This window comes from Aedes albopictus, chromosome 2, assembly GCF_035046485.1.
Source record: "Aedes albopictus strain Foshan chromosome 2, AalbF5, whole genome shotgun sequence".
In the NCBI taxonomy this organism is placed as follows: domain Eukaryota; kingdom Metazoa; phylum Arthropoda; class Insecta; order Diptera; family Culicidae; genus Aedes; species Aedes albopictus.
The window spans coordinates 473,682,375-473,705,040 of record NC_085137.1 but is presented as its reverse complement, the minus strand read 5'-3'; the positions used below and the strand labels follow the sequence as shown (position 1 = coordinate 473,705,040).

Sequence of the window (22,666 nt, the reverse complement as noted above, 5' to 3'; positions counted from 1 at the left end):
GATACTATACCTATCTCACCACATTCCAAAAGTTGTGTCAATTGGTTAAAACTTGACTGAGTTATAGTGGAAAACAGACGAATATAGAAGCCACCGCCCAAGTGGCGCGATTCCCTACACGGTTCGTGGCTGCCACTCTCCATCCTCGGCCGCGCCCGATGCTCGCCAAGTCACGCTCCACCTGGTCCGCCCATCGTGCTCTCTGCGCTCCACGCCTTCTTGTGCCAACCGGATCAGTTACAAACATCAGCTTTGCAGGGTTGTTGTCCGGCATTCTTGCAATATGCCCTGCCCACCGTATCCTTCCGGCTTTGGCCACCTTCTGGATGCTGGGTTCGCCGTAAAGTGCAGCGAGTTCGTGGTCCATTCTTCTCCGCCACACACCGTTCTCCTGCACACCGCCGAAGATCGGTCTTAGCACGCGTCGCTCGAAAACTCCGAGTGCTTGCAGGTCCTCCTCGAGCATGGTCCATGTCTCGTGCCCGTAGAGGATTACCGGTCTTATTAGCGTTTTGTACATGGCGCATTTGGTGCGTGGGTGAATCTTTTTAGACCGCAGTTTCTTCTGGAGCCCGTAGTAGGCCCGACTTCCGCTTATGATGCGCCTCCGAATTTCACGGCTCACGTTGTTGTCAGCCGTCAGTAAGGATCCGAGGTAGACGAATTCCTCCACCACCTCTAAAGTATCCCCGCCTATCGTAACATTACTACCCAGACGGATCCGGTCGTTTTCGGTTCCGCCTACCAGCATGTACTTTGTTTTTGAGGTATTCACCACCAGTCCGACCTTTGCTGCTTCGCGTTTCAGGCGGGTGTACAGCTCCGCCACCGTTCCAAATGTTCTGGCAATAATGTCCATGTCGTCCGCAAAGCACACAAATTGTCCGGATTTTGTGAAAATCGTTCCCCGGCTGTTGAGCCCGTCTCGTCGCATTACACCTTCCAGAGCGATGTTAAAGAGTAGGCATGAGAGTCCATCACCTTGTCGCAGTCCCCGGCGAGATTCAAATGAACTGCATAGATCATCCGAAACCCTAACATAGTTTTGCACACCGTCCATCGTTGCTTTAATCAGTCTAGTCAGCTTCCCAGGAAAGCCGTTTTCGTCCATGATTCTCCATAGCTCTGTGTGGTCGATACTGTCGTATGCCGCTTTGAAATCAATGAACAGGTGATGCGTTGGGACATGGTGTGCACGGCATTTCTGGAGGATTTGCCGTACGGTAAAGATCTGGTCCGTTGTCGACCGACCGTCGATGAAGCCGGCTTGATAACTTCCCACGAACTTATTTGTTTTAGGTGACAGACGACGGAAGATGATCTGGGATAGCAGTTTGTAGGCAGTATTCAAAATAGTGATCGCCCTGAAGTTCTCACATTCCAAATGGTCGCCTTTCTTGTGAATGGGGCAGATTACCCCTTCTCTTCACTCCTCCGGTAGCTGTTCGGTTTCCCAGATCCTGACTATCAGCCGATGCAAACAGGTGGCCAACTTTTCTGGACCCATCTTGATGAGTTCAGCTGCGATACCATCCTTACATGTACATACGTATATATGTGTTTGAATAAATTCATGATAACACATATTCAACACTTGCGCAACGCCTTTAAAATCCTTCTAGAACTCCTCTGAGATCCTGCTCAATACCTTAAAACCCCTCTAAAACCTCCAGAACGCCTCTGAAATCCCCGTGAAACACTCCCTAGGGCTTGCGAAGCCCCCTAAAACCCCTTTGAAACCACCGTTTCACCTGAAACACATTTGAACGTTTTGAAATGCTTTGTAACGCCTCTGAATCACCCGTAGGACTCACATGAGAGCCAACGAAGCCCCCTAAAGCTCCTATTAAACTTCAAAACACCCTGAATTGCATTGAAACATTTTGGAACGCCTTGAAACTCTTCAAAACGCATTCAAACGCTTTGCCCTAGAGCATGCGAAACCTCCTACAACTCCTGTGCAACTTTCTGAAACGCCTTGAAACACTTTGAAACACTTTGAAGCGCCTCTGACACCAATCCCCCCACCCCCCGAAACCCACGTAGAACTCCCCTGTGAGCCTGCGAAGCCCCCTAAAACTCCACTGAATTTTCCTAGAAGTCTCTGAGACGCCTTGAAACGAATGTAAACGATTATAAATCACCAATGAAACTTCCGCGAAGTTCTTCTGAATTGTATAACTCACATAAAAGCCTGTGAAGTTCCTTAAATCCTCTCTGAAACCTTCTTAAACGCTATGAAATGCCTTGAAGCGACTCTAGAACCCCCTTAAATCCACATACAATTCACCTGAGAGCCTGCGAAGCCCCTAAGTTTAAAATATTTTAACGTGCCACTGGAACGCCCATGCAGCTCTTGTGAAGCCCCGAGGAGCTACTCTGAAGTCTACTGGAATGCGTTGAAACTCCTTGAAACGCTTTGAAACGTCCCTGAAATCCCACCTGAAAACCCTCTAAAACATCCTGAAATACGTTGAAAGGCCTTGGTTCCAAGAAATATTGTTGGTTCCAGGACAAAATGGTCGAAGATGAAAAGATCGGCGGTCCAAAGGGTCGACCACTTGACCTTCTATCTTTTGTCATAGATCGGATATTAACCTATGTAGGTACACAGGTGCCAACTTGGGGGGATATGCATGTTTTTGGCGCCCTCATGTTTGTCGATTTCAATACATTTTAGTTTTTTATTTTTTTCGCTACAGTATTATCATCTAACGAGAGTTTTAGGGATTTTTAAATACACTATTAAATATAATTTGACAACCACCAAGTTTATGATTATATGCCGCGACAAAAACGGGGATCGTTTGACGCACCAACATGTGGTAATCGAAAGGTGGAAGCAGCAGTTGGACAAACACCAGAATGGGGCAGAAAGCTCAAGGAGATAATGGGAACTAAACAAGTTTCCCACTAAGTAAACTGAGTAAGGAGACCATTCTTGAGCTAAGAACAGCATCTGGTAAGGATGATGTTACAGCTGAACTCATCAAAATGGATCCGAAGAAGTTGGCTATTTGTTTGCATTGGCTGATGGCCAGGAACTGGGGAAAAGAGCAACTACCGGAGGAGTGGAAGGAATGCTGTGAGATCTTCCGAGCGATCAACGCTCTTATTGCCGTCTACAATGTGCTAGGACATGTCTTCTTACGTCGTCTATCACCTATAACAAATGTGTTTATCGATTTCAAGGTGGCATAAGTCAGTGTTTACTGCGCAGAGCTATGGAAAGCTATGGACGAGGGTTTTGGATTATTCGACTGAACGTCGTTTGTCCGAGAGCCATTACCATGGAGACGCATCATCAGTGAAATTCGTGCCTAGTACGGGCACAATTTCCTGTACAAATTGTGCGGAAAATAACGAAATCAGGGTCCGAAAGGGGTCTTGGAGGCATTTCGGGAAGTTGCAGAGCATTTTGAACGGGATTCAGAGGCGTTTTCAGGGGTGTCAAAGTGTCCCTGGTACGTTACATGGGGATTCTGGAAGCCTTTCAGGAAGTTTCAGAGCATTTTCGGCGAATTTTGGAGGCGTTACGGAAGCGTTACGAAGGAGTTTTCGGGGGTTTCGGAGCGTCTCAGGTGCATTACATGGTTTCTGAGGGGGTTTCAGGGAAGTCATTTTGGAAGCACTTCAGGAAGTTTAAGAGCATATTTGGCGGGATTCAGAGGCGTTATGGAGGCGTTTTCGGTAGTTTCGGAGTGTCTTAGATGCGTTACATGGGGTTCATGTGGGTTTTAGGGGGGTTTTGGAGACATTTCAGGAAGTTCCAGAGGATTTTCAGACACCCCTTTGAAACGCCCTTGAAATTCTCTTTGATTTTAGGGTGTTCTTGAACCCCCAGATACGACCCTGACCTGAAATATCTCGAAACGCCCCTGAAACCTGTGTCAGCCCATTGAAACGCCATTGAAATCATCATAATCAGTTTGAAATGCCTCTGAAACTCTTTTGGACGCTTTCAAAAGGCTCCAGAAACCCCCTAAAACGCACCTGAAAACCCCTTGAAACGCCCTTGAAATACAGTAAAACGCCCTATAAAACCTAAGGAACAGCCTAAGGGCAAGTCCGTGCACAAGGGAGGGGGGTGTTAAACCCCTCCTATTACTGACGCTCCATACACTAGGCGCCCCTCCGCCTTTTGCCGAAATTGGGAAAAACCCCTCCCTTGGCGCCACTTCTGTGCACGGGCCTAGCCTAGGGGTTATATACAGGGGATACTCAAAATAACTGGGACAGGTAAAATTTTCACTTTTCAAAAAATGTTCAACTTGCTGTAACTTTTCGAAAAGGGCATCAAATATTCTCAAATGTTTACTGTAAGTTTATCAACTAGTTGTGTATCAGTGTTCAAAATTTGGAAAAGATCGGGCCATTCTACACAAAGTAATAAAGGTTCTAGAAAAAGGTATAATTATCCGATAGCCAATTTTGAGCTGTTATATCTCCGGATTCAATGATTCGAATGCTATGAAATTTTGATCATTTATGACTTATATATTGAGCTATCAAAAACATTTAACTAAACTTAAAACTCTTCACACGGAAGAAAATTATTTCGATTAGAATATTTTTCTAATATAACACCAATTTATCCAAAACTTCATCATCGTTTCAAAATTCGAGATGGTAATTATAGCTCATTTAAATTCCCTCTATTTGACTTGAATATATTTATGTTTCAAAGGAAAGCAACCAAATAGCCTTCATTAAATTGAACAAGTAATGGGATGCATATGAAAAATAGATAAATATACTGAAAAAACATGGAATAAATGAAATCGCAATAACTTTTTTTCATATTACTAATTTCAAATTAAGTCAACTGTTTTTCAAAGTTCATTATATTAGTCATAAATGATCGAAATTTCATTGCATTCGGTTCATTGAATCCGGAGATATAACAGCTCAAAGTTGGCTATCGAATAATTATACCTTTTTCTAGAATCTTTATAACTTCGTGTAGAATGGCCCGATCTTTTCCAAATATTGACCACTGATACACAACTAGTTGATGAACTTACAGTAAAAATTTGAGAATATTTGATGCCCTTTTCAAAAAGTTACAGCGAGTTGAACATTTTTTGAAAAGTGAAAATTTTACCTGTCCTAGTTATTTTGATCATCCCCTGTATGTTGAGGTGCATGGAAATAAGGAAAAGTTTGAACTTTTGTAAAAGTATTTAACCATATTTTTTCAAATGCTCGATTTACGTAATACATAGTACAATATTTAATGTGTAAAATCAGCTTGAGATGAAAAAATAGTACTAATTACCAAAGATATAACATTTTATGTCAAACGAGGTTTGTTTAAAGAGGTTTGCGTGTCTATGATTGCAGTCTTATGGCTCAACTGAAAGCACAAACACAAAAGAAAACCGTTACTAGAGGACCTTGTGGTTTCCTTGAACGATCAGAATACAGTAATGTTCCGATTTTATCACGCCCCCAGCGTGTCAGTCCTCCATTTTTCATTAATTTGCTGTTACATTTGAGAGAAACTGTTTCCCCTCTTCTTCAAGATTAATATTGAAGGCGTGTTTTGCAACGTTAAAAATATTGAAAATGCGTATAGATTTTGTAGGACATTTAAAAGCATTTTCGAAAAGGGGCGTGATAAAATCGGAACAGTACTGTATTAAAAAAATATGTCCATACGGGGACGATTTCTTCCCAGAAAATCACTTTTTTCATGCACAAATGTATGACAAAAATCATAACACTGACATGATTTTTTATTTCGAAAAATGTTGATCGTTCAAGGACACGACACATGAATAGCGAACACTCTAAAAAAATTTCGTGGAAATCGTTTGAGAACAGTTTCCGCAATCGTAGTCACCGCATCGACGTTTTTGGAAAAACATAATTCAGAGCTTATCGCGCTTAAAGTTTTAAGTAACCCCATAACCCATCAAGACGCGCACCTTTTCAAAAAGTACAACTCTGCCAAAAATCTCGCTCGTCATATACAGCGCAAACAGCGTGCAGTTTCAGTTGCTTGATGGTGCGCGTTCTGAAAGGTTAACATGTTCCTGAAGTCTGCTGAAACTCTCTGAAATGACTTTGAAATACCTTGAAACGCCTCTCAAACTATTGAAATGTCCCTGAATTTCCCGTAATGCCATTTAAACACCTACAAAACCTGAAAAAACGCCTTTAAAGGCTCCTGAAATCCCCTGAAAAAAAACTCCTGAAATGCCCCTGAAGCCCCTTAGAACCCCTTTTTTGAGCTCTCTGGGAACTTTCTTGAAAACCCCTTAGTCTCATCTCAAATGCCCAAGAGAAAGATCTGTTCTCGCGAACTAGATTCTCTCGAGTTGAGTCAAGCACAAGACACTGAAGACGACCTTACAGTTGAGGTTGAAATACAAATTTGTCAAAGGATGCAAATTCTTAGTGGAATTAAAAGAAACAGTACTTAGCACGATTTTCTTTTTACTTAGATTCTCTCATTAAAGCCTTAATGTATGCACAAATTTCCACAAATTTCACGAAACATAGGACAAATAACGATACAAATATTTACCCCCTGAGGAAGGCTCAAATTCCGTGGCAGAACGTTGGGTAAATAATAGAGTGGGTCAACGTTGTATGGAGAAACTTTAAATTTGACCGCATCAACCCGGAACAATGCTTTTTTGACTCCTTTTTGCGTCCAAAACAACTGTGCAGAATTTGGGAGCGATTGGTTGCGTCCCCGTATTCCGCATTGTGATTGAAATTTGTATGGAAGTTAGTATGGGAAAACGTACTTTTTTGCATTTTACTCATAAGTTGAATTCTTTTGTCTAATACCGTTTAACTAATGACGTTAAAGTATAGCCTAGGATATACCGAAAAACTTTGCCGAAGACCGCAAAGTGATTCGACGCTTGTGAAAAAAGTTATTAGCTTGGTAACTTAGGCCAAAAACTGTGATTTTATTATTGATGTTATTCCTTTACATGTTAAATGATAAGCACCACCAGGCAATCTGTGCGTTATAACTTTTTTCACAAGTGTCGGATCACTTTGCGGTCTTCGGCAAAGTTTTTCGGCATATCCTAGGCTATGCTTCAACGTCATTAGTTTGATAGTTTTAGACGAAAAATTTCAATTTATGAGAAAAATGCAAAAAAGCACGTTTTCCCATACTAAATTCCATACAAACTTCAATCGCAAAGCGGAATACGGAGACGCAACCAATCGCTCCCAAATTCTGCACAGTTGTTTTGGACGCTAAAAGGAATCGAAAAAGCATTGTTCCAAAAAATCGACTTTGTTGACCCAGTCTACTAAATAAAGAACCTGGTTTGTTAATTTGATAACTGCGTTGCCGAAAATAGTTAATTGAACCATACTGTAAATTCATCGTAAGTAAAAATATCAGACAGTTTGTTTTACATTACACTTTATTTCATCGTTTCGTTTGAATACTATGTATTTTCATATTTCTACAATTAGAAAAATTCTCACTACAAAGGCTTCCCAAGGTTGCATCTGCCTAGTCTTCAATCATGGCTTGCCCATGATGCTCAGCTAGGATATAAATACACCAAATTTTGATTATACAACCGTTCGCTCAATCCTCCTCTTCTTCAATCTTCTGTTCCTAAAACTGATCATACGTTGATTTTAAATACTTATCAAAGTATGTTCATCGTGATTGATTTTTTTTTCACTTTTTTTTATTGAACTTATTCTAACACAATGCACAACCATCCGTCTGGTGGGAGCATTTTCCAGCGTCGGAAATTGTCCTCAGATAACGATTTGTTTGTTCGACTTCTTCGTCCTCTTCATTGGTCGTGGCGCTGGCTCAGTTCAGTTACTCTTTACTAAGATGTACATCGCGTTTTTTTTATGTTTCTTGATAAGATTTTCTATTGATTTAATGCAATATGAACGGAAGCGGGAAACTTGAGCAATATTCAGTTGGGTTCGGTAGCCAGAGGGAATGCCTCTATTAATGCAATGCAGGTTAAGTAAACTTTTTAAGTATAAACACTACGTATTTCCTACACGGTACGGTTTTGACGAAATTTCTACAGACTAGAAACATTATGACCTACATGGATGGAATGGTTCGGGTTTTGCGGAAGACACTCCGATTTTGGGAATTTGGCCGGCTGGACCACATCTCCTGCCCAAGACTGAACCTTTCTACATACATCTCTTCATAGCAGCAGCATTTTCGAAAACGAAAGCTAAACCGAAATTGTTAATTAACCTAGGGTCCTAAAGCGGGGTGAACTATTTCGCCAGCTCCTCGACCCGACTCGGGTGTTCTGGCACGAGTTGAAGCTCTTCGAGCGTTACTATCCGTTGGCGGAGTCCTTCCGTCGATTCTATCACATCCTTGGGCAGTTCGGTTTGCAAACTGATGTCGGTTATCGTTTCGTCTAGGCAGTTTTCGGGGGAGCTCAGCTCCATGTGTTCACAGCTGTCTGTGTTATGCTGATCAGCAGCAGGAGGTAGTGGTTTGCCGGATTTCTCCAGCAGCGATTCCACCGATACGATGGAGTTGTTGTTGATTTCTGTGAGAGTTGCGGTAGTAGTTGTTGTCGTTTCTTCGTTGGATAGTTTGTTGTCCTCGGTAACTTCCTGTACCTTGGACGATTCGATGGGTTTGGCGATGGCAGCTTTATGCTTGTAGCTCTGAATGTAGAAGTTCATAAACAGAACCAGGAAGATGCTGGCGTTGATGAGCAGCAGCGTCGAGATGAACCGTGGGAACGGACAGCCCGATACCAAAGCGTTGATGCAGTGAGCGATGCAGAGAATGAACTGGATCTGAGAATATGGAAGAATTGAAAGAATAATGTTAAGTTATTTCGGTAAAACGTAAACAGTATTAAGGTTACAGTCTGTACTATTCAGGTACACCAAATTTTGGAGGAGACATGAAAGGAATCAAAACTTCAGACATCTTTACCAGAAAAAATAATGCTTGTTACGAATGTAAGAGTTGACATAAATGCAAATAAATCCTAGTTATCGTAACCATTGCATAACAAAATAAAACAATTTAACCATTTTCAAACCCAATATTAAGTTGTCAATCGACAACGGTGCCAGTTAAGCCCCATTTCCTATCGGCAATCAAAGACACCCCGAGACCGACAACTACGCCTACCCAATTAACGATTATCGAATTCGCTCCAGCTGGTACATTTCGATTTTCAACACTGACTGACTGACTGACTGGCAGAGGTCCCGATGGATAATTTGCATAATCATCATTATTACATTCGCTAACCTATGCGATTGAACCCCGGCGACGGCAGCGGCAGTACAATTATGCAAATTTTGGCACCCCCTACGACGTAATTCATCAACCTCCATGGGCCCACCTACTGACACTGGCTGGCTGCCTCTGGGTGGCAACAATACTTACAATCTGAACCTCTGTCATGTACTTCTTCCACCAAAGGTACTTCTGATAGCGGGGTCCCATCGCCGACAGCATGTAGTAGAAGTACATCAACACGTGCACGAAATTGTTGATTACGTTCGGGAAAGTCGCATTGCCACCTGTGGAGAAAAGGGTTGAGACGGTGAGATTAAGTTTATGTCGTGAAAGGATTCGCCATATGAGACGGAAACTGTTAAGCCTAGAGCTTTCCTTGGCACGGGCGATATTTTGCTGTTTATTTTTTGCATGTTGGTTTCATTAGAAAATGGCAGATAGGCAAAAATGTGTTTGGATTTTATGATAGGAAAAACAGTAATTTCAGTAATGCCTGAGTTGTATGCCGATTTTCGACAACAATTTTCTCATATTCAGCATCTAGATCTGGATGAGTATGGCCGATGGCCGGCCGGAAACTATGAGCAACCTTAGGGAAGATCGGGTAACCAACGCCGGTAGGAACTTTGGTCATAAGCTGACAGGCAAGGGAGGGGGGTTTGCTTCGGCAAACCTGAGCGTCTGTTCTCCAAGAGGAGCGGCTCATAACAGCGTCTGATCCCCATGTTAGGGGCGGCTGATCTACGTCCGAGTGCCAGGGAAGGACTCTAAGCTCAACTGTGCACTATGATCGTCCGGAAAGTAGGGGGTGGGCCATACGAGCCAGCCGTAAAAAACCATTGTAAGGCGCTGTCCATAAACTACGTAGACTTTTTTCGGCCATCTCATACCCCCCCCCCCTCCCCCCTCGTAGACTTTTGTTCATACAAAATTTTCGAAATTTGTATGGAGCGTAGACTTTGGCCAGACCCCCCCCGTCCCCCCTAAGAGTCTACGTAGTTTATGGACAGGCCCTAACGGAAAATCAGCAACAGAATAATACGAACCGAGACCAACGGCAACGACCCCAGCGAACAAAAAGGACCTTCGATTGGAAACTCGGTATGTGGAACTGCCGATCTCTCAACTTCATTGGGAGCACCCGCATACTCGCCGATCACCTGAAGGACCGCGGGTTCGGCATCGTAGCGCTGCAGAAGGTGTGTTGGACAGGATCCATGGTGAGAACGTTTAGAGGTAATCATACCATCTACCAGAGCTGCGGCAACACACGCGAGCTGGGACAGCTTTCATCGTGATGGGTGATATGCAGAGGCGCGTGATCGGTTGGTGGCCGATCGACGAAAGAATGTGCAGGTTGAGGATCAAGGGCCGATTCTTCAACTTCAGCATAATAAACGTGCACAGCCCACACTCCGGAAGCACTGATGATGACAAAGACGCATTTTACGCGCAGCTCGAACGCGAGTACGATCGCTGCCCAAGCCACGACGTCAAGATCATCATAGGAGATTTCAATGCTCAGGTAGGCCAGGAGGAGTAATTCAAACCGACGATTGGAAAGTTCAGCGCCCACCAACAGACGAACGTAAACGGCCTACGACTCATTGATTTCGCTGCCTCCAAAAACATTGCCATACGTAGCACCTTTTTCCAACACAGCCTCCCTTATCGTTACACCTGCACGGTGCTCCCCAGACCGTTATTATAAAATAAAAATCTCCATCCAATCGGTGCCCGCCATTCGTTTTCTATGGCTATCCTGCATGTCTGGACAAAATTTGAAAAAAATCGTAGGGCCCATTTTTGAGTTACGCCCTTTTAAAGGGCGTAAAGCCCAATATTCAAAGAAAAAATCGAAATATTTAGTACTTAATAATTTTTTAACGATTTTGATGAAATATTTTCTTGAAGAATTGTATTGCATTGAGTGTTAGATTTGTTTAGCATAGTTTTTTGTTGAAATAAATGAAGTAAATATGACGTTTTTGTGAGTTGACATAAATAAAAGTGTATTTATACGAAAATATTTCAATAATGTTTGTAACTTCTCAGGTTCAAATACGGTAAGAAAACGTGGATGTATATAAACAAAAAAAGTAAAAGAAAGGAAAGCTCTTAAAAAGAGAAATTTAGCATAATATGTGAAAAGGGCCTAAGTGCTTTTTATAAACAAACACGTTTCGATCGCTGTAGGGCCCAACTGTACTCACGAACATCTGCACCCTTTACCGATAGCCCGAAGATTGCACTTTCGGAAATATTATTGGCGTAGCTAGCTTTTTCTTTTTTCTTACTCACTCTCCTAAATAAACATGAGAAAGAGCGGGATGCAAGAGGGGGCCTGTGCTCAAGTACAAGACACTGAAGACGACCTTACAGTTGAGGTCGAAATACGTATCTGTCAAAGGATGCAAATTCTTAGTGGAATTCAAAGGAACCGTACTTAACCCGATTTTCATTTATTTACAGATATTCCCCTAACAAGCCCAGGTTAATCATCATCATCATGGCTGTAATTCTTTTTGATGCAGAAAACAAACTAAAAAATATTTTAAAAGTGTTGAGAATGCTTCACATTAAAACCATCTCTACAGATAAATGAAACAACCTTAGATTGTAGCAACACTAAGAAAAGTAATGTTGATAACTTGTATTACGAAAGCTATAGAATGTTTGTAATTAAACACATAAGGAATTATATTTAAGAAATTGTTTACAAAAAAAACCCTAATTAATCCACCTAGCGGTGATGGCGCCTTTCTCGTGCCTTCGAAACCCCATTTCAATAAAACTCAAGCGAAATGTTGATGTATATCGTACTTTCATACAATTAACAGAAATCCATTTCATAATACCAGAAATCATATCGTTTATCTGGCATTTTATGTTTGAGTCGCAAACTCTTAAGAAAAAGACGCTATCTTGAATTTGAAGCTGCCATTTAGGATTTAAGATTGCCATCTTGGATGTTCTGGTCGCCATTTTTGGCGTCCAGGCATCGTCCCTACGAGAAATATACTTCATTAAACAGCCGCCATCTTCATTTTGGACCAACATCTTGGATATTCAAGTCGCCATTTTTGGAATTCAGACATCATCCCCATACCAAATATACCAAAAATGCATTGTTTCAGGCCCTAAAACTCCATTAAAGAGCCGCGATTTTGAATTCGGAGCCGCCATCTTAAATTTAAGATCGCCATCTTGGATATCCTGATCGCCATTTTGGACTCTGGTAGTCTTCCCCATACCAAATATACCAATATAGCATGGTTTTAGAGCCTTAACCCTCGAGCGATCGCGCTGTTGTATTTTGTACAACACGTTGGAATTATCTCGCTTTTCGTGTTCAGCATTAGCGTGGTGCTGACGGTGGTGGGCAACCGGAAGGTTGAACTTCTTTAAACAGACGCCATCTTGAATTTGAAGCCACCATCTTGGATTTCAGACCGCCATCTTGGATATTCTAGTTGCCATTTTAGGAGTCCAGACATCTTCCACATATCAAATATTCCCATATAGCATGCTTTAAGAGCCTAAATCTCTATTAAACAGCCGCCATATTGAATTTTGAGCCGCCACATTGAACATTTTGCTGCCATCTTGAATTTTGGGCCGACATCGTGGAGCTTCTGGTCTCCAGTGTTGATTTCCGCACAAAACTCGTCAACCATGCTAAAGGTTTCAAAAATCGCCGCAGTTTGATTTAATCGCATTCGGAGGGTCACCCGGAACTGGTTACGGCACTACCGGCTGTCCCTAATGTGGTCCAACCCTATTTCTTTGACAACCATTCATCAGGTTATCAGAAAAGCCGTTATTTGTTGTATCGCATGCATGGGTTTGGTACTCTTTTATATTTGGAGACATCCGTCGGGACCCCCGGAACCGGTTCCGGACAACTACCGGTTCAGACATGGTCTGCTACTGTTTTCCTGCTAACCGTTCATCAGGTTATCGAAAATGACGCTGTTTGATGTGTCGCATGCATGGGTTTGATACACTTTCATATTTGGCCACATCCGTCGGGACCCCCGGAACCGGTTCCGGAACACTACTGGTTCAGATTTGGTCTAATATTGTTTTCCTGCTAACCGTTTATCAGGTTATCGAAAATGCCGCTGTTTGATGTGTCGCATGCATGGGTTTGGTATTCTATTATATTTGGCCACTTCCGGTGGGGCATACCGAAGCGGTTCCGGAACACTACCGGTTCAGATGTGGTCTGATACTGTTTTCCTGCTAACCGTTCATCAGATTATCGAAAAAGCCGCTGTTTGATGTGTCGCATGCATAAGTTATGTTAAATTTGATATTTGGCCACTTCCGGCGGGACACCCAGAACCGGTTCCGGAACACTACCGGTTCAGATATGGTCTGAGACTATTTTCCTGCTCACCGTTCATCAGATTATCGTAAATGCCGTGGTTTGATGGGTCGCATGCATGGGTTTGGTGCATGTTTATGTCTGGCCCCTTCCTAGGGTACCGATCCGGAACACCTAAATGGCCATAACTCCGGAACGGCTGGACCGATCCGAACCATTTTCAATAGGAAACAATGGGACCAGATTCTGCGTCGAATGAGCCATTGATCGTTAAAATCGGTTGATATTTACTATCTAAAAGTGAGGTGACCTTTTTTTGTACACATACACACACACATACATACACACACACAGACATCATCTCAACTCGTCGAGCTGAGTCGATTGGTATATGAAACTTGCCCCTCCGGGGGCTCTATCAAAATTTCATTTTTGGAGTGAACGTATAGCCTTTCGGTACACCTTGGTGTACGAGAAAGGCAAAAAACAATTCTTTATAAAAACTTAAAAAAAAAACTTTTTTTCTAAAGTCAACGTGGACAATAAGTAGTGCAGGTGGGTAGGAGTCAAAGCAAAGCCCACACTTTTCCACTGGAAGGGGGGAAGGGGTAAAAAACCACGATTTGACTGTCCACGTGGTATACGGACGCTAATGCTGCAGCATAGAACCCGACAGAATGTAGAGGGATACAGACAGAAGCGGATGCAGACTTGTCTCTTCCAGGTAAAAAAACACCTCTGGAAGAAGCGAAGTGTAAGGAAATGGAGTTGCTGTGCCTTTTCTCAAGATACACGTAAGTTCTACCATAAGCTTAACGTATCACGTATTGCGGTTATTGAAAGCTGGAAGCAGTTCTTCGACGAGCAGCTGAATGTCATGGAAATGGAAAAGATAGCGGCAACGGAGGAAAGGACTACGTCAGTACTGCAGAGGATGAAAGTCATCCAACTTTTACGCTGAGTGAAGTTAAGGAAGACATTCACTACACGGATCGATCAAAAAGTGTAAAGTTCTCTGACATATATGATGCACATAATGGAAGCGTGGGATATCACCGAAGTTTACATGACATATCATATAAATAAATGACATGGAATATCATGTAAACTTTCATTATATGTCATTCACCCACACATCAAATCTATTATATACAAAACGCTGAAAATACCAGTCAGTGGTCCTCTAGGGACACGAGGCATGAACAATGCTCGAGGAAACCTGCAAGCACTCGGAGTTTTCAAGCGACGCGTGCTAATAGTGATCTTCGACGAGGTGCAGAAGAACGGTGTGTGACGGAGAAGGATGAAACACGAGCTCGCTGCACTCTACGGCTACGGGGAACCCAGTACCAGAATGCGGCCAAAGCCGGAAGGATGCGGTGAGTATTTCAATGCCGGAAAACAACCCTACAAAGCTGGTATTCGCTACTGATACCAGCTGGCACAAGAAAGAGGATGGAGAATAGATTAGTACCTAAGAACCGTGGATTGTGGTGTTCTATTGTTGAATATATGCAAGGTTCTTTTCAGCCACCTGAAAATCATTTGATTCATTTCATTAGAACTCAGTTGGGAAGCCTTTCACTATAGTGTGATGTTCGGCAAACTTGTAAGGTAATATTTTTTCCACTATAACCCCAAAGACGCCATATTCTATCTTTAAAATTTACGGCGTAAAGGTGTTAAATAGTACTACCTGCTTATACTAACTTCTCGAATTTCTCGATCGTTTAGAACATCCCTCTTTAGTAAAATTCTTACCAACTGAGTAATAGTGGAATGAGTCAAACGATTGTCAGGTGAGTGAAAAGAACCTTGATCATACGTTGTCCTGTTTATGATGTGCAAATAATGTCGGAAATTTTCATGAGAAATTTTACCAAAGTTCTATGGGTTTTCCCAAAAACTTCTCCTGAAAGACCTTAACTATTTTTTTTAGATTTTGTGAACAGAATTTTATTCCTAGTTTTAGGCTATTTAATATCAGAACCAACGTTTTCCCTTCCAAAACATTTTATTAGTTTATCGGGAGATGTATTCAAGGTCTGTTTTTTTTTTCATTTCCAAGAGGTAATATTTGTTCTAGACACATTCCGTAATTTCGATTTAGAACATGCTTTTCTAACCGAAACTAAATGTTCAAACAGATCATATTTATTACAAATTTTGCAGGTAATTTCGAGTGTGAAAAATATTTAAACTTTACGGTCGGATTTCACAAAAGGCAAAAGTTTGTCACCGAATAAGCTTCTCATTGATCATAGCGCAAGCGAAAACTTCTATGCGTAATATCAATATAAGAACTTAAATGTACTACAGGTATATCTCGATTTAGTGGACCCCCGATTATAAAGACCCGCGATTTTATGTACATTTTTTATGGTAAAATTTTCAATATCCAATCAGTCATCATAATACAAAATGCATGGTTAAACAGTTTGTATTATGATGACTTATAATGCAGAGGTTCTCAGCATTTTGACACACGGAGCACTTCATAACAATACATTGTTTTGTGGAACACCCATAATAGCGCCAAAACATACCTCATGACATACTTAGTATTATACATTTACCTTAATATCATGCTTCCCTTTCTGATTTCATTTTGTACATTTTTTTCGATTTGTAGATGATCACGATGAACGGAGTATATGGAGTGATTCTCTGGCGATATATTTTTTTTGTTTTTTTTTTTTTTGCGGATGCATGCAAACTAGCCATTCGCCAGACTTTTCCTCAAAGCTTTCTAAAAAACTTCTTGAAATAATTATTATGACTTCTTCGCCGAGAATCGTAATACCTCATAATTTTGGCCTTACACTATCTTGTAGTATAGCAAATTCCATAGAAAGTCATTAATCGGCATCGGCAGATTACTGACAAGATGTGTGATAATCTATTTTCAGTGCTCTCATGATAAAATCGGAGCTAGTTAGTCATGATTCCCCGATTTCAGCACCTTTTCACTGGTACATTCTCATGGATAAATGCCTGAATTTATTTCTGAAGAAACCGCTTGAGTAATTCCTGAAGGAACTGCTGGAACAACTTCTGAAAGAATTCTTGGTACAAATTTTGGAGAATTCCCTGCTGAAATTTCTGAAGTGATTCTAGAAATATTGAATAAGTATCTTAAAAATTTTCCGATAGTATCGCTGAGAAAATTTTAGAAAGTATTGGTTTTTAAGTTTAAAAAAAAAATATTGCGGTTCAGATATTTATGAAAGAGCAACTTTTTTGAGCCACTATGATTTTTTCAGATTTTAGATCTTTATTTTGATACATGAAACCAACTTCAATTTTTATTTGTTTTATTTACCTTTTGACAGCTGGGCAACTGCTTGACAGCTCCACCCAGAACAAAATGCGACGAGGGGCGATTCGACAAATCGCTCCCATACAAACTTCAAATTGATTTTTAAATAGCTTTCCTGACACCAAAATTCATGAAAATTTGGATTTTGGCTCAGTTTTGCATACAGGTTTCTCGAAAAACAGGAATATTTTAAGAAACCATAAATAGATTTTAAGAAGAAATTCCCGAAGGAAAAGCTGAACAAACACCTGGAAACCCCTGGTAGAATACCTAACAAAACCTCTTGAGGTATTTTCGAAAAAAAAATCCTGAAGAAACCTCCTAATATAAGGCCTAAAAGTTTACTTGAATGAATTCCTGTAGAAATTCCTAGAGGTACACTCGGGGGAAATCCTTGAGAAATTTCTGAAAATATACATAAAATAATACCCGGCTATGAAATCTCTGTGAGAATTTCTGCAGGTTTCTCTGAAACAATGTCTTCCAGCCTTTCCATGATAATCTTTTTAAGAAAATCTGAAAGAATCTGTAGAAAAATTTCTGACGAAATCCTTGGAGGATTTCCTAAGACTTTCTTAAGCAATCCTTGGAGCAATTCCTGAAGGAAACATGTCTTGGCGGAATTTCTAAGAGCCTGTCCATTCATTATGTAGGGGGATTTTTACGATTTTTCGACACCCTTTCCTACCCTTGTAAAATTGTTTGTATAAGTACCCCAATATTTTTGATGATGATTAGCCCGGGCTTGTTAGTTATCTGTAAGTAAAAAGAAAATCGCGTTAAATACTGTTCCTTTGAATTCCACTAAGAATTTGCATCCTTTGACAGATACGTATTTCAACCTCAACTGTAAGGTCGTCTACAGTGTCTTGTACTTGACTCGACTCCAGTACTCAAGACACTGAAGACGACCTTACAATTGAGGTCGAAATACGTATCTGTCAAAGGATGAAAATTCTTAGTGGAATTCAAAGGGACAGTAGTTAACGCGATTTTCTTTTTACTTACAAATATTTTTGTAAGGCGTGTAAGATTTTATAAACTCACCGCTCTTCCCATATATCCTTACGTACTTAATGGACAGCATCAAGAGGAATGTGAAGAAATCTTTGGAATTTGCTTAATGAGCTCTTACATAACTTTGAAGGAGCTCTGAGTTTCTGATTCTCAATGTATCCGTGCATCATTTTCAAAAAAAAAAATCATGAAGAACTTGTGTGAAAGTTCATATGGCAGGTTTTCTAGATGAATGTTTTGAAAAACTTCCGGAAGAATCTCTATGAAAAATAATCTGAAGAAATTGATTTTTTTTAACAATCTATGCAAAGTTTTTAAAGAAATTCTAAAGGAATCTATGCATCATTTTTAGAAGCTAGCCGTACAAGACTTTCTAAAGAAGATCTTGGGGAAATTGCTGGAAAACATTCTGAAGTCCAAAGGAATTCCTAGAGAATTTGTGAAAGAATGTCTGACTAAATTTCTTCATGATTTCCTGGATAATTCTGGAAAGTAAATCTACGAGGCGTTTCCAGAGGAGTCCCTGAAAGAATATCTTTAAGAATCCCTGGGAGGAGCTGGTGAAAGATGTTTTATTTGAATCCTTGGATGGAGTTCAGCAAGGGTCCGTGGAAGAATTATCGCAAAATCTGTGGATTTTTTTTTCAAAGTAACCATTGGAAAAAATTGTAAAGAAATCTCTGGAGGAAAATCTGGAGATATTGCTGGAGAAATAATTAGTCGAATTTAAAACAAAAATCTCGGGAGATATTCTGAAAAAATCCCTCGAAAAAATTGTTAAGAAACCCCTTGGGTATTTTCTATAAGAATCCCTGCAGAAAATTCCCGATTGGATCTCACATTAATTTTTTGAAAAGAGTCCTTGGAGCAATTTCTAAAGAAATTGCAGGAAGATTTTCTGACAGAAATTCAGATTTTCAAACAAAAAAAAATCCCTGTAGTAATTCCTAAAGTAAACCCCGGAGAAAGTTTTGGAATAAATCCTTGGAAGATCGTTTGAGAGAATGCTCAAAAGAATTTATGAAAAAAAATCTCAAAAAGGATCCAAAAAAGTCTCGTAAAAACAGGGCAAATCTCTGAAGAATATTCCAAAGAAATTACAGGGAGGAATTTCTGCAGAAACTCATACAAAACTTTCTTACAAAACACTTTGTGAAACGTCTGGAGAAATCCCTAGTGTAATTTCTGGAAAAAATGGAAGTTGATATGAGAATTTATGTTAAATTCCTTGGAAGAATTGGCTGAGTAAACCTCAGTTTAAAATGTTGAGGGAACTTTTTGAAACAGTTTCTCAAAAACTCTGGAGTAATTTCTGAAGGAATCGCTGAATAGTTATTAAACGAAAGAATCCCTGGATAAATTTCTACTTAAATTAATGGATTTTTTTTTTGTGAAAAAAGAACGGAGGGATTTTATAAGTAACTCATGCATAATGCTTTGAAAGAATTCTTTGTGGAGTTTGTAGAATAGAAGGAATTTCTAAACAAATACTTAAAGAAAATTTCCTAATGAATCCATGGAAGATTTTTTTTAAAGAATCCGTAGGTAATTTTGTCCAAATACTTAGATAAATCTCCGAAAGATTTTTTTAAGAAACATTTTTCGGAAGAATTTTTGAAGAAATTTTTGGAAGATTTTTAAAGGAATCTCCCATGGATTCTCCAAACGAATGCCTAGAGAAATTTCAGAATAAAGAGCCAGAGCATTTTCTGAATTGATCCCTGGGCGGATTGCTCAAGCAATCTCTGAAATTATTTATGGAAAATCATGGAGGAATTGGTGAAGCAACTCATGAAAGATTTCATGGAAGAATTCTTTGGTACTCTTGTGGAGGTATACATGGAAGATTTTCTGAAACAATATGTAACATGCTGATTTGCTTTGGGAAGTTTTCTTCTGAGTCTGTCGTAATAAAGTTAACAATTCTGGGTTATTTTACTATTATTTAATCCTCGGAGTTATTTTCAAATGAACCCCTGAATGATTTTCTGAACTTTTTGAATTATTCGTGACAATTATGCAAATTGTTCAAAATATACCATACATATTTTTGAAGACAAAAGAATTCGATCCTAACAAGCTAGTGGGATTGCGGTTCATTCGTTATTTAGCGAGAATTACTAATTTATGCCAAAAACATCGAGCCTTTTATCAAAATTTTTCATGCAGTTTTTATATATTTTGGTGTATTTTCATATGAAATTTAAATAAAAGTAAATAAAATATAATACGATTTGTTGTAAAATTCAATGTTACAGAAATTTTAAAAAATTGAAATGTTTACTAAATAGAGGTTTACCTGTACTGACGTGTTTACTCCAGATAAGTGTTTGTAACTGAATAAGTTTCTCATTGATCAAAGCGCAGTCAAAATTTCTAATCGCAATAGCAATATAGGAACTGAAATGTACCATGAAATAAAACATTTAAAATAGAATTATTCACAATCTATATGCCCCAGCCAACAAATTATTTCTACAATACAAACATCACGTTATTCAATGCGGCCATTAACCAAATAAAACTAAATCAGAGCAAAAGATTTCCCAATTTCACCCGGATGGCGATAGCCCTCAACCACGTGCCCTTCAGCTTACTCACCGGCAATGAACTTTGTAAGAATCCACGCTTCCATCGGTGTCAGCGAGTGATGGTACACGTGCAAATCGGTGATCTGGGACTGTTTCTTCCGGAGCACGAAAAATACCGTGTCAGCGAACTCGGACAGCTTTGAGAGGTAGTACACGTAGCACAGGTTGAACATCTGGTTCGGTGCCGAAAACGGAAAAATAAAGAAGTCAGTAAAATTGGACCAATGAATTTCCCTTCCCCGTGTCGATCACGCTTCTGGCCGGACTGGCGAGCTTTCTTATCTTACCCGCCGGGATAGTGGCCCGTCGTCGTAGTCAACCGTTTGGCACGTGAGACTGTACCCCCGCAGCCATCCTGCCATCAGGTGCTAGAATGAAATATGGGAGGGCAAATTAAATCGATTTACGGCTGATATTTGAAAGATTCTCAAAATATCTTTATTTGCGAGGAATTTCACTATAGTTACGTGAAAAAAATTAAATATTTTTTTTAAATTATAGATCAATGCATTAATCTTTCATTGAATTTATCAGTAATAGAGTATGCTAAGTAACGATTAAGCCCATGTTCCAAGCTGCACACATACCTCGTAGAACATGTACCCGCTGAGTAGCACCTGGAACATGTTATAGAAGATAATAACTCGCCGCAGGTCCATCGGTTTCCGGTCTCGCATGTACAGTGGGCCGAGCCAAAGCACGAACAGCAGGTAGGAGATCATCATTCCCAGCGTGGGCAGCGGGTTGTCCATGAAGGGTAGACTTTTGGCACGAGGATCTGTAAGCGGAACGGAAGAAGGGGAAGCAACCATTAATTTCGAGAATGCGATAGTAGTAACAATTTAGTGTCTATGGAGAACCAGCATGGCAGCATGTCCGTTCAGCCTATGGTGGAAATCGATCAACACTGCAACGGTTTCTAATAAGAAAGTCGATCACTTGTATGCGAGCTAGTATGCAACATGCTTGAATCAAATTCCATTCAAGTTCCCACCGATCGGTAAAATCAACTGAATACTTCGCACTCATGATTATTGGCTCGTAAACAAAGCGTGCGAAACTGTTTATCCGATTGATAAAGCATGTTTGTTCGTTGCGCTCTATTTGGCACAAATCATTCAAATCGGGCGCACATGTTATGGAGTACCTAACCGCTTCCGTGATAAGTCCTTTTGTCTGAAAAAGAACGTTCGAATGACTTTTGTTTAGACTAGGGTATTGGTTCCTTTATTAAGCATGTGGCTCCCATTTTCATCCTACTAAAAACAAAGGAATGAAGCGCTGTTTGTTTTGTTTCTTATTTTTGTATTTTTTGTTAGAAGTGAGCACGCATGAAACACAAAAGAACGGAATCAATCGGTGCCGTAATCGCTTGTTCTCGGATAGGATGGAAATGGGAGCGTGAGATTACTGATGGCACTCGTACCCTACTTGATTGGATTAAATTGATATGGTTGAATTCACAAACTAGTCAACTAGTTCTTCTTATGATTCTTATGCCTCCGTGAAGTAAAATCTATCATTGCAGGAAAAAAGTAGATTATCCTCTACATCATTGATTGATGTTTGGGTTCTTTAGGGGTATCCGGATTATATCATAATCAGATTCTCCGCCCCAAAATTAGCCTAAATCCAAAATTTCATAATTTTTGGAGTTCGGGAACTATTTTTAAAATGCATTTAAAGTTTGTATGGGGAAATTTTTTTGTTCGGGTCGAACTGTCATTTTATCGATTGAACTGTCATTCTATCCACGAAAATTAAAACTGTTTTGTTAATTTGACCATCAAAACAAAGGTATACTCAGAAAAATTAGCTCTTTCGATTAGGCTATAGAAAATAGCTATATTTTGTTCATTAAACAACCCAATTGCATTTGGATTATATCATGGGCTATGGTAACATGGTTTGGAAAGCACTGGCAAAGGGAAGAGAAATTACTCAATGCATGGAAACATTTATGAAAGTTTTTTTTATACAGGGTGTTAGGTTCCTGAGTGCAAACTTTTTAAAGGGTGATAGAGGACCATAAATGATGAAAAAAATTGTTCTACGCATATGGTCAAATCTCAACCGTTACGTAGTTATTGAACTCCCCATGTTTTTGACTCTTATTGCCTTAACTGGCTATAACTTTGAAATGGTCAAACTTATCACACTTTTTTAACCCTTAT

The 22,666-nt window shown here is 40.1% G+C and overlaps 1 protein-coding gene across 3 annotated transcripts in view; it reads right to left on the bottom strand.

Moving 5' to 3' along the window:
* Nucleotides 1–7,362: 7,362 nt before the first annotated feature.
* The window catches only part of LOC109414815 (elongation of very long chain fatty acids protein 7), a 125,627-nt gene continuing 110,323 nt past the window's right edge, over nucleotides 7,363–22,666 (bottom strand). For 2 of the 3 annotated variants that reach the window (XM_019688653.3, XM_062854085.1), the window contains exons 2-6: nucleotides 21,080–21,270; nucleotides 20,780–20,860; nucleotides 20,503–20,665; nucleotides 9,383–9,519; nucleotides 7,363–8,778 (exon numbers count right to left, since the gene is read on the bottom strand). In XM_019688653.3, coding sequence (XP_019544198.3) covers nucleotides 8,239–8,778; nucleotides 9,383–9,519; nucleotides 20,503–20,665; nucleotides 20,780–20,860; nucleotides 21,080–21,270 — 1,112 coding nt within the window. In that variant the 3' untranslated portion in view covers nucleotides 7,363–8,238. The remainder of the gene's footprint in view (nucleotides 8,779–9,382; nucleotides 9,520–20,502; nucleotides 20,666–20,779; nucleotides 20,861–21,079; nucleotides 21,271–22,666) is intronic. The other variant, XM_029856124.2, reaches the window with a different exon arrangement.